General features: G+C 41.8%; 1 protein-coding gene across 1 annotated transcript in view; it reads left to right on the plus strand.

Moving 5' to 3' along the window:
• Positions 1-16,011, plus strand: part of brf1a (BRF1 RNA polymerase III transcription initiation factor subunit a) — a 113,216-nt gene that overhangs the window by 36,262 nt on the left and 60,943 nt on the right. The window contains exons 7-12 of the mRNA XM_055158579.1: positions 385-534; positions 1,707-1,800; positions 1,936-2,062; positions 3,067-3,109; positions 3,188-3,280; positions 5,012-5,350. Coding sequence (XP_055014554.1) covers positions 385-534; positions 1,707-1,800; positions 1,936-2,062; positions 3,067-3,109; positions 3,188-3,280; positions 5,012-5,350 — 846 coding nt within the window. The remainder of the gene's footprint in view (positions 1-384; positions 535-1,706; positions 1,801-1,935; positions 2,063-3,066; positions 3,110-3,187; positions 3,281-5,011; positions 5,351-16,011) is intronic.

The following is a 16,011-nucleotide window of genomic DNA, read 5'->3' on the forward strand; positions in this document are numbered from 1 at the left end:
CTTCTGGTTCTCCTCTGGTCAGTAATAGGAGGATCTGGAGCAGGATGTGGGCTGTGAAGTGGTCAGGGGCGGAAACACTGAAGTACTCAGTGGTTTTGGTTTTACTTCAGGCAGAGGAGCTCATCACGGATTATCAATGGTGATCGAATTGGACTAAACAAAACTGCAGATGTATCAGGCGAGGAAGAAAAATGTGAGTGTAATGTGCGTTGATAATTGCAATTTTTTTCAGTGATAGTTCCACTTTTGTGCCAGATTAATTTCATTTCCTCTCCACAGACCTGTGCCTGTACATCCCGGCCTCTGCTCAGATGTTGTAGCTTTAGTTTGGTCGGTTTGTTATAGTTTTAAACAGTATTTAAACATGTCTCTCTCTTGTTTCAGACCCGTGTTTGTACATCCCACGCTTTGCTCAGATGTTGGAGTTTGGAGAGAAGAATCATGAGGTTTCCATGACGGCGCTGAGGCTGGTGCAGAGGATGAAGAGGGACTGGATGCACACAGGACGAAGGCCCTCGGGACTCTGTGGAGCAGGTACCGTATTTTCTGCACCATAGGGCGCGCTCTTAAGCCACTAACCCCACCAAGAAACGACTGCGCGCCCCACAATCCAGAGCACCCTATACACGAATCCACTCAGGTGTCCCAGAACGACTTCAGTAAACTACAAATCTGCACCACTCGCAGAACACACAAACACACACGGAGCAGACAGCGACCACACAGCGCCCGCACAGCCCACAGACACACTCATCACTCCACGCGAGGAACGGAGGAACGAACCAAAAAAGCAAGTGCAATGTGCCACTTCTAGACACAACTGAACAACTGAGTCACTGCGAACACGCCGACAATCCGTTGGTCCCAGACAGCACCCTCCCTACACGCCACAACTGAACAAAGCCCAGAGTCACCATGAACGAACAAACAAACAAAACCACTCACCCATCACACTGTTGGGTTTCCTTTAAAGTCCGGTGTGGTTTATTTGTGAAAAAAGTTTGAAAATAGACCATTTAATGACAGTGCACCTTATAATCCAGAGCACCTAGTAGTGCAGAAAATACGGTACTGCCGTGGTAATGCTATGCTTGTGCGTAATACATATACCACACGAACTTCTATTGACTTAACAAAACTACCTCCAAACCAATAAATAAACTTGGCACCAGAATACAACGTCTTTGTCTCACAGCAAACTCTGAGCTCATGATGCTGGAGCTTTTTTAAACTTGCAAAAAAAAGTAAAAGTATGGTCAACATTGAGTCTCTGAGCTGCATTTGGCCCTTGGTCCATAGTTTGGAGCCTGGTTTCGGCTTAATGCTGTTACTCTGTTTTGGACGTGTGTGTAGGAGCCGGCGCCTGTATGTTTGAGTGGAGTCAGCTGAGTCTAATGGCTCTTACGTAACTGTCCCTTTAAGACGCCCCATTACAGAAGATTAACTTCATTAGAGCAGTAATGAGCTGCAGTTTATGTAATATTAATGTATGCTTTTCAGACCAAGCTCCAAACTCCACACAAAATGGAGAATCAAATCGTTTCTGATGCTTTTGTTTAATAGTTTTAGATCAGAGCTGATTACGTTTCTCAAAACAACACATTAAGTTGAACTGAACAGTTAAAGGCATGTCAAAGTTTCATATATGTCCGAAATATGTCCTTTAAACTAAATGATTTCCACTATACCGACCGATTCTTTTGCAGCTCTCCTGGTGGCTGCTCGAATGTACGAATTCAGACGAACGATCAAAGAAATCGTGGACGTGGTGAAAGTGTGTGAAACTACGCTGAGGAAAAGGTGAGGGGACAGCAGACAGGGTTGAGTTTGAGCTTTAAACATTTTTCAAATCTGTGTTTTGTTTGGGAGTCTTATTGGTGTATCTGAAAGTTTTTAAAAACTTCTTGTATTTGTGGTGTTATTTCTCCTGTTTAGGCTGAATGAGTTTGAGGACACGCCCACCAGTCACATGACCATCGAGGAGTTCATGAGGCTGGACTTGGATCAGGAGTGTGACCCTCCATGTTTCACCGCTGGACTCAGGAAGAAGAAATATCAGGGGGTGAGGAGCAGTTATATTTGTATGTTTTAGAACGAACTTAAAGGTGCACTGTGTAACTTTTCTGGTCAAGGGTCCATCACCTACTTGTTTCTGTGGAGATGTCATTGCTCTGCCTGGAATGTTCCACAGTGTGACATTTAACAGCTCTTCTTTGCATGTATTTAATTACAGGTGGTTTTACATCTCAAAAATCCCTAAAAAAACAGACATTCTGACTGTAAGTGGGGTCGCCTCTCCACAGATCTGACCTGTAACTTGGTTTGGTCTCCATAAAGATAGAAAGATCTAATGCCACACTGTGAAACATTCCAGACAAAGCAATAACATCTCCTCTCAGAAAAGCATTTGACAGACCTCCACCAGAAAAGTCACACAACGCAGCACCTTTGCACTAAGGCCAATGGGGCAAATTAGAATCCATTCTTCTGTCAGTCTGCTCCAGGGCAGCTGTGGCTACAGTAGTAGTATGTAACAGTCTTTGAGTCAAATCTTTTAAGGAACTGTAGCTGATTTTTACCATCTTAAATTTCTGAGACCAGAGCAGAGTTTTGGCCTCACTGTGAAATTAACAACAACAACTAGCATGCTAACAGCACGTCAAATGTCTTTTCCTGAACATAAGTCTTTTAATCAGTCCCATTTAACAAAACAAAAACAGTCACATTTTTTCCCTACTAGGTTTGTCATAAATATTGATTTATATGAAAAATAGTAAAAAAGTCCTGTTCACAGGACAGAAACCTTTCCTGAATGTGTTTAGAATGATGAACAAGTATAAGAGCACATAGACGTGTATACACCCACGGACACTATGGAACCTACTGGACCACTGAGGGATTACACACATATATAAGACACATGGGAATAGAAAAGAAAAAGTACTATCATTTAATGTTCAAAATTACATTCTGTTGTCTAAATAAATATGATTTATTATTATTGTGGTATCAAAATCTTTAAGTCTATTCATTTTATACTTAGTGCTTAGTTTTTTCTTCTTGTAGCTGGAGATAGAATTGAAGAAGCAGATAGACGATGAGATCGAAGGTAAGAATTTGAGTTTAAAATGACATTTCAACATTTAATACAGTTTCCATTATTACTTCATTTTTCATTTTGTTGTAGATGAGATTCATGAATTTGAGGATGAAATCGACGCCGAGCTCCAGAACAGTCGACCCAAACTCAGAGGGATCTACGCAGCCTACACCAGAGAAGGTAAACTACAACACGGAAAACTGAGCATTTTCCTCAACTGCAAAGTCCATTCTTCTGCTTTATTTCTCCAACCACACGACAGCATCTGGGAGGGCATCAGACAAATCACAACATCTGCAGATTAAATAGAGCCTCAGTCTAACACTACAGGGACACAGGAGGGTGGGAGGACATCTGACACACGGTTATCTATGGGCTTCAGCTTCCTGTTTATAAACTCCATTGAGAGAAAGGTCATCAAAATGTTGTCAGATGCCCTATTTCTGTGTGTGTCTGATGTAGGGCTGGGTCATTCACGAGTTGCCGATACGATACATACCTCGATACACAGGCCACAATACCATACGGTTTTCGATACAGTACACTTTCGATTCAGTACGATTTGATACGATATATTTCAAATCAATTCGATACGGTTCACTGAAAAACAAAGACTAAATCATGGCTGTGATACTAAAAGTCTTAAGTCTACTAATTCTATGTTCAGACTGCAGGGCTTAACGCTCAATTCCGATTTTTTTGTGAAATCCAATGTTTTTGCGAGGTCGTTCACATTTCCAATTAAATGCGACTTGTATGTGACTCCAGTGTGAACATTAAATGGCCCAAAAGTGTCCTGCATGAGCACTGGAGACACGACGACGTCAACCACAGCGAGCGTCTCTGTGTTTACAGAAGTTGCACAAACATGAACGCAGCATTGAGCACCTGGAGATTTTAAAGTTCCTCTCGTACCAGAGCCAGAACATGAACAACTTACATGTTTTAAGGAGATTGAGAAGGAGAAGGTCGAGGTTTTTGGCCATGGTGTTTTGTGGGACAGTCTGTTGAAAGGAACGTGTGGATGTGGAGACGGAGCCAAGAGTGGTGAGTGGTGATGTGCTTCACCTCAGTGAGTTCATTAACAGTTTTCCCCTACTTCAGTGCAGAATAGTGACGTTTGTGTCTTGTTGATAACGTGTAGGTGGATGAATGCACTTTGGCCGTTCACACTGAAGTTGCATGTCAAAAGATCAGATATGTATCGGTTTCAGGAGCACATATCGCATATCGCATTTGAAAAAATCGGATCTGTGTCATTCAGACTGTCATTAAAAGATCAGATACAGGAACATAGAGGCCAAAAAATTGGATTTGGGTCACTTCAGGCTGCAGTGTGAACGCAGCCTTAGTTTGTGCGAAGTTAATATGAAAAACACCAATTTTATTCAAAACAGTGAAAATGTCAATATAATCGTAGCTCTTTCATGAATTAATTTTGTAAAATATACCTAAAAATACTCTTGGCGATATATCGATACAGCAGCCCTCAATATCGATATTGTATCATGAAATTTAACAATACAATTTATCAATATTTCAATATTTTTAACACCCCTAGTCAGATGCCCTCCCCTCCTCCTGTGTCCCTGTGTGTCAGATGCCCTCCCCTCCTCCTGTGTCCCTGTGTGTCAGATGCCCTCCCCTCCTCCTGTGTCCCTGTGTGTCAGATGCCCTCCCCTCCTCCTGTGTCCCTGTGTGTCAGATGCCCTCCCCTCCTCCTGTGTCCCTGTGTGTCAGATGCCCTCCCCTCCTCCTGTGTCCCTGTGTGTCAGATGCCCTCCCATATTCTCATCTTTTGATTGGGAGTTCTCAAAATGTTGCAAATACAAATAACCTGAAACCCATGAATAGGAGGGTGTGACACAATTGTAATTTTACCAATAAATATCCTGTACATTTCTTTCCCAGTGCCCGTGCAGGACTTGGAGGAGGCCATGTTTGTTGCGACCAAAGCGGATAACGGCGATGAAGAGGAGGAAGACGAGCTCCAGGCGGTGGCGAAGCACTTTGGGAGGGAGCTGGATGAACTGACCATAGAGGCCCTGAGGAAGCTCGAGCAGCCCCAGGACAGCGCTGCGAGCGGGGGAGAGGAGAGGGACACGGAGGGGGCGGAGAGCCAGGACCAGGGGGGCATCCCGAAGAGAAACGCCCCAACGCTGGAGTCCATCCTGGGGCCGATCCGCTCCACAGCCACCCTGGGTCTGAGCCAGTCCATCAGCCACTGCATCACGGAGCACAAGGACAAAGGTGAGAGGGAGTTTAGATGTTTGCCTTCTAACCAGAATATCAGTGGTTCAATCCCAGCTTCAACCAAGAGCATACTGTTGTGTCCTTAGGCAATACACTTCACACACCTTGCGTTGTTTGAATATTAGGGATGTAACAATAACTGAAATATCATGATATCGTATCATCAGAGTTCTCACAATAAGCACTTTTAAGTCAAAGTTCTTTGGATTAAGTCTTGTCAAGGCATTTTAAGAGGAAAAAGGAGCATATTCAGTTTGACAATATCGTATCGTGAGACTTGGATATCGTTAAACCCCTTTTGAATGCTGTATCTGTGTAATTGGTGCCATTTTGTTTGAATCCAGAAGAGTCTGATTGGAGGATTTCCTTAGATATCGGTTTCTGTTCGATATTGAAAATTTAGCAAATATTTAGCACCGATATTTTTTCTCTGTCTCCGTCTGTGTGAGTCCGTGTGTCAGTCCCAGTTTGTCCCATAGAGAAGTGGACTAATGAAGTGTGATGTCACCTGTAGTGTTCGGCTCCAGTCAAATGAAGCTCATGGAGGCTGGCGGTTATACCTGAGTTCCATATTAGGAATAGGAAACACCAGGATCATGTCGAGCGGGTTAATATGAACATTTTAAGACCAAAATGATGAGATTCACAGCAGTCACAGAGAGGGACTATGGTTTTTAAATGCCCGTGTCTCATTTCTCTTTCCTTGCTTCCTTCTCTTTGATCCTCCATTTTTCAGCTGTCAATCAAACGTGCCATGTTAAGTGGTGTCCCCGAAGAAAACCACAGAAGGAAGCGGTAAACCTGAGCAAGGCTTCAGGAGCAGACACCAGAGAAAAGAATCAGACTTTATTGGTCTCAGTGAGGAGTTGAGTTCCTCTCTCCTCCCTGTGTCTCCTCTGTGGGCAGGACTTCCTCACCCATTTCCTGCAGAATCGAGGAGAGGAATTCACGCTTCTACTCACGCTTACGTCACAAACCAGGAAGACATTTGGAAACATGCGACGACAACTGTCTGTGTAGTTACTGATACTGGGCATGTGATAAACTGGATTTAGCAGCAGCGCTTTTCACAAACAAGTCACTCACAGGCCGATGGTTGTAACTGTTGATCTGCCGAACAAAACAGAACACTACAATGACATCTTTTTAAATTTTTTAGTAAGAAAAATTATAATACACAAATGAATAGGCAGTTTATAAAAGGAAAAAAGAAAGAATACAATGACATGGAGATGAAGAAAACTGGGCCATTTTCTCATTTTTCCTAGATTTGGTCAGACTTCTCACCGTGAACAGAGCCCTCCGGAAGCTGTCGTTGCATGTTTCCAAACGTCTTCCTGGTTTGTGGCGTTAGCGTGAATAGAGCCTTTTAAGGAGAAGGAAGCGAGGAAAGAGAAGTGAGACACTACCAGTGTAAATCAATGGGAGCCAGAGTCGATGGAGCTGGAAGCATGCCATGTGGCCTGTCCTCAGTGCATCAACTCTGTTTTTGAGCAGACTAAATGAGTGAAGATATTAATATACATCCCACATAAATGCATTTATTATTACAAAAGGAAAAAGTAGATTTGAAAAACGTTCACTATAGCTTCACATGATCGATGGGACAAAATCTCATGCCACAAGATTTCATGAGACAAAATTGCCACAAGATCGACCACACATGAGGAAAATGATCTTGTGAGATTTTTTTTCCATGTGTTCGGATTGAGAATAAAAAGGGCTACATGTTGGTGAGTTACATCTCTTACTGTTAAAAAGGAAACAAACCCATGAAATGAAATAAATAATAAAATTGTGAGTCCAAAATTGGAAACTGAGCCATGAAATGTATGTATCTTATATACATACCTTATTTTCTGGGCTATTAGACGCACTCTTAAGCCTCCAACCCCATCAAAAAACAATTACGCACCCCACAATCCAGAGCGCCCTATACATGAAGGTGTCCCAGCACAACTTCAGTAAACTACAAAGCCGCACCACCCACAGAACACACAAACATACACGGAGCAGACAGTGACCACACAGCCAAACACACCCACAGACACACTCATCACTCCAGGCGACGAATGGAACGGAACAGAGGAACGACCCGAAAAAGCAAGTGCAATGTGCCACTTCTAGACACAACTGAACAACTGAGTCACTGCGAACACGCCGACAATCCAGTGGTCCCAAACAACACCCTCCCTACACGCCACAACTGAACAAAGCCCAGAGTCACTGTGAACAAACAAACAAACAAAAACACTCACCCATCACACTGTTGGGTTTCGTTTAAAGTCCGGTGCGGTTTATTTGTGAAAAAAGTTCGAAAATAGACCATTTAATGACAGTGTGCCTGATAATCCAGAGCGTCTAATAGAGCAGAAAATACAGGATATATCTATGTATGTATCTTCTGGATATTTTGTCTCGTCCCATCCCTACTTCACATAAATTTTGTCTGTTCTATAGATTTTAAGATTATATATAAATATTAATATTGGCAAATTGTCCTGGATACTGTAACCTCTCAAATATAAGATTTGTTTTCTGCTGTTGTGACCAGAATGAAATTATTTTAAATGTTTTCTCTCACTGTAATCGGCTTCTTACTGTGTGCGGTGGATGTGTTTGAGACAGTGACACATGTGGAATAGTGGATGACTAAACTTAAGTGAATTAAAGCAAAGATAATCAGGTTAAAAGCGTGTGATTCACGGCTCTGATTCACAGTTGTAATGGAGAGTGGAGTCATCTTTACTCTGTCTGACCCATCTGTGTTTCCTCAGGCTCTGCTTTTATTATCACCTTGTAAATTTCATACGTGTTCAGTCACACTACAGAGAGGTAAAGGCACATCACGTGAACACACTTTGTCCTTTATTTTGTGTTATTGTATTTTTAAAGTACTGTTACTTCAAAATATAGTAGAGAGTATAAAGTAGTGGTTCAAGAAATTACGCAAAAAGTAGAAAAATATTTGGGAAATGTAAAGACTAATGTAAAGGTGCATTGTTTAACTTTTCTGGTGCCACCTCTTTGTCTCCATGGTGATCTTATTGTGTTGTTTGGGATGTTCCACAGTACGGCATTAAACGAATACCAGTATAAGTTGTATGTATTTAATTACAGGTGTTTTTATTTCTCAAAACTACCACAAAACATGCATATTTCAGACAGCGGGTCCATTTCTCCGCAGATCTGACCTGTAACTTGGTCTGGTGATGTGGTCTGCTTGTCTCCATGGAGTTAAATTAAATGCCATACTGTAGAACATTTTAGGAGGTAATCAGATGGCAGAACCTCTACCAGAAATGTTACACTGTGTGCCTTTAAAGAGGTAACAAGACAAAACATCTGATTTATAATTTGAAGTGAATGGAATTTGATGGACAAAACATTAAATAGTGCACAAAATCTGGTATTTTCAAAGGATGGAAACAAAAAGGAGACAAACTAAATCATATGGTGCAGGAAAAAAAAAAACCCATCATTTCATATTGTTATCAAGGTTTTGTCACTTCTAAACTTACTCACAGTGGGAAGAGGAACCAAAAAGGTGTAGCATCAATAGCTGTGTCAGTTAATTTGCATAATTTGAGTAGTAGTAATAGTAGTCCCAAATTTAAAGCCACAGTATGCAACTTTTTAACCAAAAAAATTGAATTTTAAAAAAGTATGTCTTTATTTGTGTTTGGTTGTGTTTTATTAAGCTGAAAAAACAAAAATGTTCTTACTCTGAGCAGGCTTGCATCTCCACAGACCTGACTCTTATTTGGCCTGGAGAGAGAAGTATTTATTGCTCTATAGGGATGTAACGATATCCAAATCCCTCAGTACAATATTTTTACGGTATGCATCTCACAGTACGATGATTGCGATCTTTTGTGGAGGCTAAAAAAAACTGTGACTATGTGACTTTTTCCTCTTAAAATGCCTCGACAGTCGTTTGGTTCTGTCATAACCTGAAGAACTACATTTAAAAGTGCTTAATAATATAATTTCTTCATGCTGTTTTTGCTGAAATGGAACAAAGGATCATGGTCTATGTAGTTCCTATATACTGTGACGGTCCCCAGTGTTATTGTGAGACTTCTAACGACACGATATTATGATATTTTAATTATTGTTACATCCCCATTGCTGCAGTAAAGAACATTTGTACTGTAATAAAATGGTTGACATGTCTGTAGTGTCCTCCACCCCATCACCCCCCATTTGACCCCTGTATCGACCCCTCCTCTCTGCCCCGTGTCTACCCCCCTCTCTCCCTCCTGACCTGAATGCTCAGTGTAAAGTGCTTTGGTCGCAGTAAATCTTGCACCTGTTTGATAAATATTTTATTTTTTATTGTCGACTCAGACTCGTAAAATGTGTGTTAGTCTTTAAATATTAAAACTGTTCCATACGGATGACGCTGTTAATCCACTGACTAACTGCTGTTCAGAGCAGCACCACAGGACCACCTGCTCTGAACGGGGGGGAGGAGGGAGAGAGAGGAGGGAGAGATGGGAGGACGGGGGGAGGAGGGAGAGAGAGGAGGGAGAGAGAGGAGGGTGAGGGGGGCAAACCAGGGCTAGACCTGAACTGAAGCAGGGACTAAACCAGAGACTAAACCAGAGACTAAACTAGGACTGAACCAGGGACTGAACCAGAGACTAAACCAAGGACTAAACAAGGGACTGAACCAGGGACTGAACCAGGGACTAAACCAGGGACTAAACCAGGGACTGAACCAGGGACTGAACCAGGGACTGAACCAGGGACTGAACCAGGGACTGAACCAGGGACTGAACCAGGGACTGAACCAGGACTAAAACAGGGACTAAACCAGGGACTGAACCAGGGACTGAACCAGGACTGAACCAGGGACTGAACCAGAGACTGAACCAGAGACTGAACCAGAGACTGAACCAGAGACTGAACCAGGGACTGAACCAGGACTAAACCTTCAACTGAACCAGGACTGAACCAGGGACAAACCAAAGACTAAACCAGCTTCTAAATCAGGAGTAAACCAGGTACTTAAATCAGGACTGAAGCATGACTAACCCAGGACTAAGTGCAGTTGCAGAGGGCCAGTGTACAGTGGGAACATGTGGAAGAGTAGAGCAGATGAGACTGAGGGCAGACGCTGATGACAGACCTCAAACCAGAGGAAATGACTGCGGAAAACTCTGGGAAATTTACATTTTGCTGGTTGATCGTAAATACAAAATAATTCGTTATTTGTTTAAATTAGATTGTTAGGACAAATTAAGCATGTCTCATAGAAACACACAAGTCCACAACAGCAAACTCACAGCGACAACTCTGAGACAAAGAGTCACATCTGCCCGAGCTGGCCTCCTCCCCAGATCTGGTTAGGATCCTGGTCAGGACTATATTAGCTGGAGGATTAGCATGTTTTTGATGACTGTGGGAAACTATCTGGCTCAGCATTTTGGTCATTTTATAGGTTTAAAGGTCAGAGCTATGTAGAGGCAATCCTGCTGACAACACACATGCATGTTTTAAGTTATTGTTTTTTACTAATAAATAGTTGCACTGCATAAAGTTCAAGACAAAATAAAAACACCTCCATGATGACAAGCAAGTGGCACCACCAGAAAAATTACACAATGCAATTTTAAAGCTCCTATATTACACAAACCTGACTCTTGTGAGCTTTAAAGTGCCTAAGACAATTTGGACCACTCATTTGTCCAAAACACAGCTAAGATAATTATATTTAAGATTTAAGATGAAATGTTAATATTTTTTTCACAGTTTGGTCAATTTGTAAGTTTCAAATTGTACTTCATCTTTGGAAATCGTGACATAGCGTTAGGAAATTCCATAACTTTGATATACAGTAAGCCAAAACAGTTTTATTTGACAAATAAAAATAGAAGAAAACACCTTTATTTTGTTGAAATAATGTTCAAAATATCAGATAAATGTGTTTCTCATGTGAAAATTGTGACAAAACATTTGAGAATTCTCCCAGTGTGACGTCATCAAAATGGAAACAGAACTCTCTAAGGCCTCGTCCACACTAGTACGTATTCGTGTCGTTTTCGTTGTGGGTGCAGTGTTCGTTCACACTAATCCAATTGAAAATGGATCCAGAGACAAAATGATCTGGTGCCTCCAGCTCCCACGAATTCATGTTTGTACAGATCTGATCCTTGACTGTGTGGACGCCTGAAAACACTGATACACTGATGTAGGTCTATGCACCGCAAAGTAATTCACCGCCAAAACACTAAGAGACTAGAATATCTGTCCATTCATATAAACGTGTGTCTGTGTGTACGACCTGCAGACGTATAATCTCTGAAAAGTTTCACATGAACCATCTCCAACACGACAGAAACACAGAACAGACTCACCATCAGCAGAACACCCCTCTGTCACAGAGAGAACACTCATATTCCACTGAGTCATGTCCTTTAGTCCAACAGAAGCTGAACTGCATCAGCGCACAATCATGAGCTGTTTTTTTTTTTAATGCTTACTTTATCAAATGAGCCATGCAGCTTTAAGTGTTGTTTCTGTAAAACGTAAACAAATATGCTCAAAGCTGTGTGGATAGGGAAGGATTGCGGTCACAGAAACAACTGGTCTGGGCATTTCCGATACAGTGGTACGCTGATACGCGGATTTGTTTCTGTGTAAACTGGGTCTTAATCCATAATTTTCAACATACCGTATTTTCAGGGCTACTAGTCACGCTCTTAAGCCTCTAACCGCATCAAAAAACGACTGCGCGCCCCACAATCCAGAGCGCCCTATAACGAATCCACTCAGGTGTCCCAGCACGACTTCAGTAAACTACAAAGCTGCACCACCTGCAGAACACACAAACACACACGGAGCAGACAGCGACCGCACAGCCAAACACACCCACAGACACACTCATCACTCCACACCAACGAGGAACGGAACGGAGGAACGAACCGAAAAAGTGAGTGCAATGTGCCACTTATTTTTTTATTTTTATTTATTTATTTATATATTTCATAAAGCATAAAAAGAGATCGACAGTGTCACAACATCAGACACACAACAAATGAATGAAAGGAGCAGAAAGAAGAAAAAATTTTATGTTATCTGCCCCCCTTTCCTTTTTCAAGACAATACATTAACACCGGTGGTTACTAAACCACTTCGAGACGCAACTGAACAACTGAGTCACTGCGAACACACCGACAATCCGTTGGTCCCAGACACACCCTCCCTACACGCCACAACTGAACAAAGCCCAGAGTCACCGTGAACGAACAAACAAACAAAACCACTCACCCATCACACTGTTAGGTTTCCTTTAAAGTCTGGTGCGGTTTATTTGTGAAAAAAGTTTGAAAATAGACCATTTAATGACAGTGCGCCTTCTAATCCAGAGTGCCTAATAGAGTGGAATATACGGTATTTTTCAACTTTTCTTCACAGACTGCTTCTCAATGGGTGTAAAACTATAATTTATATTTACTACAGGTATTATCCCACCAAACTGAGGAGAAATTTGAGAATCATAAGAACCTGTCATAAGCATTTTCAGCTGTTTTAATGCGTTTTCCTCCTCAAAAACATCCCTGGAGTTGTTTTGTTTCATTCTTCTCCAGCTCTGGTTAGGATCTTGGTCAGGATTACATTAGCTGGAGGATTTGGATGTTTTTGGTTGATGTGGGATACTGCTCTGGTCCAACGTCTTTGTCATTTCCTGTAAGTGTGAGATCAGATTGTGTTTGGAGATGAGCCTTCCTTCCTTCTGCTGCGAGGTCGATTTAAACCTGGTTAGAGAGGAGCAGAGGAGACGTACTGATGGTGCGATGGCGTGATGGTTTACAGGTGTTAGGAGAGAGAAAGACTGAGATGAAAGGAGAGGGAAATGGATTGAGAGAGGAGACAAAAACAGGGAGGGAGTTTGGAAAGGCTCCTGTAATCCTGCGTAATGTTTTAACAGAGTACGGAAAACAAGGGGCTAAACCAGGTCTTACTCGGTGTCTCAGAGCTGTGTAGGAGGTCAGCAGTTGGGGGTTAGATTCCCAGGGGCAGGCGGTGATGTGACTTATGCGTGGGAGAGCGAGCGGGTCAGGCTGGGAGGGGCCGGCGTCTCAGTGGGAGTGGAGGAGTCGCAATTAATTGAGCTGTACAATTAGATTAGAGAAGACTGAAATCTGAAAATAATCCAAGGACCCCATGTGTTTCAGAACATGTTTGTAGAGCCTAAACTACAGGTTGAGCAGCTTTTACACACAATGACACCCCCATGGAGACGCAGGGGGGAGGGCATCTGACGCATCAGGTCCGGTCTCCGCTCTGGGGTGTGTTGGAGCAGGTGTTTGTGTGGTCTGCAACAGCTCAGTGTGTGGGGGGCAGGTGTTTGTCAGACCACCCCTCCTCTTTCTCTCTCTTCTCTCTCTCCTCTCCCTCCCCCCTAACTCTCTTTCACTCAGTCTCTCTATCCCTTTCTCTCCCTCATTCTCCTTACCTCACTCTCCCTCTTCTATGGAAATTTGTTTCATCAGATTTTGAATTTCTCACTTTGAATTTTTTAAAGCTGAAAAAAACATTCAGAATTGTAATGAAATGTTAAGTGTGTAACATTCCGTATAAAAACATCACCTTTTAAATATTCAGCACAAATATTTTCAAGCCCTCAAATTCATAGTGTAAAATTCGGAGTGAAAAAAAATTGCGGCAAAGATCCAACATTCTAAGGCAGAAGCAATCAATCCAAAGTGATCCAACCTAACTTATGTTCAGACTGCAGGGCTTAACGCTCAATTCCGATTTTTTTGTGAAATCCGATGTTTTTGTGAGGTTGTTCACATTTCCAATTAAATGTGACTTGTATGTGACTCCAGTGTGAACATTAAACAGCCCAAAAGTGTCCCACATGTGACACTGGAGACACGACGACGTCAACTGTAGCGAGCGTCTCTGTGTTTACTGAAGTTGTCCAAACATGGACGCAGCATTGAGCACCTGGAGATTTTAAAGTTCCTCTCGTACCGGAGCCAGAACATGAACAACTTACTTGTTTTAAGGAGGAGATTGAGAAGGAGAAGGACGAGGTTTTTGGCCGTGGTGTTTTATGGGGCAGTGACAGCGACATCCGTTGAAAGGAACGTGTGGATGTGGAGACGGAGCCAAGAGTGGTGATTGGTGATGTGCTTCACTTCAGTGACACGGAGTTCATTAACAATTTTCACCTACTTCAGCGCAGAATAGTGACGTTTGTGTCTTGTTGATAACGTGTAGGTCGGATGAATGCACTTTGGCCGTTCAGACTGAAGTTGCATGTCAAAAGATCAGATATGTATCGGTTTCAGGAGCACATATCCAAGTGTCCTGGGTCACATTTGAAAAAATCGGATCTGTCATTAAAAGATCAGATACAGAAACATAGAGGCCAAAAAATTGGATTTGGGTCACTTCAGGCTGCAGTCTGAACGCAGCCTTAGTAACAAACAGGTCAAAATTCACCTCATCAAAACCTCATCTCTTTTATTTCTTAAGCGTAAGCCCCGCCCACAGATGAGAACGACCAATAGGAAACAGCCTCTGTCCTCTTCACTCACACGTGATCGATTGCTTCTGCCTTGACATCTTGGATTTTCTTTACCAATTTTTTCCCTGTGAATTTTGACTGTTGAATTTGAGGGCTTGAAAATATCTGCGCTGAATATTTAAAAAGTGAAATCTCTATTTTGAATTTGAAACATACTGAAAATGTGCACTTAAAATTTCAGCAACTATAAATTCAGAATAAAAACCATTCAAACATGTTTTGTCAGAGTTAAAAAATACAAAGTGAGAAATTCAGCCGTATTTAAAATTCTAAATCTCTGGAACTCTCTCTCCCTCCCTCTCTCCACAGTCCTGGAGGTCAGAGGTCAAAGGTGACGGGGGTGCAGTGGTCACTCTCTCTCTCGTCTGCTTTTCCTCAACAATCAGCTTTTCTCACGGACAGAATGGAGACAGGTCTAAATCAGGACTCTCTCTCTCTCTCTCTCTGCACTTGTTTCTAAAATTGTCTAAAATTGTAGTTTCAGTTTTTTAATCAATGCAACTCGGTTTATAATTATTGTGTTTTTATATCTTATATCTTAAAAACTCATCCAATCTTCGATCCGATCTTTCTGCATTTTTTAATACAAATTGGTATCTCTGTCTTTCCTTTCTCTTATTCCTTTCTCTTTTTCTCACCCTCTTTTTTCTCTTCTCTTCCCTCTCTACTTTGTTTTTATGATTTTATTGTTATGGATGTGAGAATGTGTCTATATTTATTAATTTTTGCTGCTACAGATTTGCTCTGTCGAAGTTTTGTTGTATTTCGTACAATGACAATAAACCTAAAAAAATCTAAATCTAATCTTCTTTTCTCTTACTTTAAATCACTCTTTTCTTCCTCTTTCTTTCCATCGTCTGTCTCTCCCTACATCTCTGTTCTTGTCTGTCTCTAGTCCAACCGAACGTGATTGTCCAATCAGATTTGTTGATTTCAGTGACTCATGTGAAAAGAAGGAGCTCATTGGTTGTCTGTCATTTACAAACAAAATCACATTTCTCTTCCGTCATTCTGAAGAAATCCGACGTGTTTTTCAACCCCTTTTCTTTATATTATTTTGTATACGGGTGGACCGTGTATGTCCCTGATTCTGAAAACTCAGAGATTCACA

Source organism: Boleophthalmus pectinirostris, unplaced genomic scaffold (assembly GCF_026225935.1).
Source record: "Boleophthalmus pectinirostris isolate CB_2022bp ecotype Guang Dong unplaced genomic scaffold, ASM2622593v1 HiC_scaffold_10, whole genome shotgun sequence".
Lineage (NCBI taxonomy): Eukaryota > Metazoa > Chordata > Actinopteri > Gobiiformes > Gobiidae > Boleophthalmus > Boleophthalmus pectinirostris.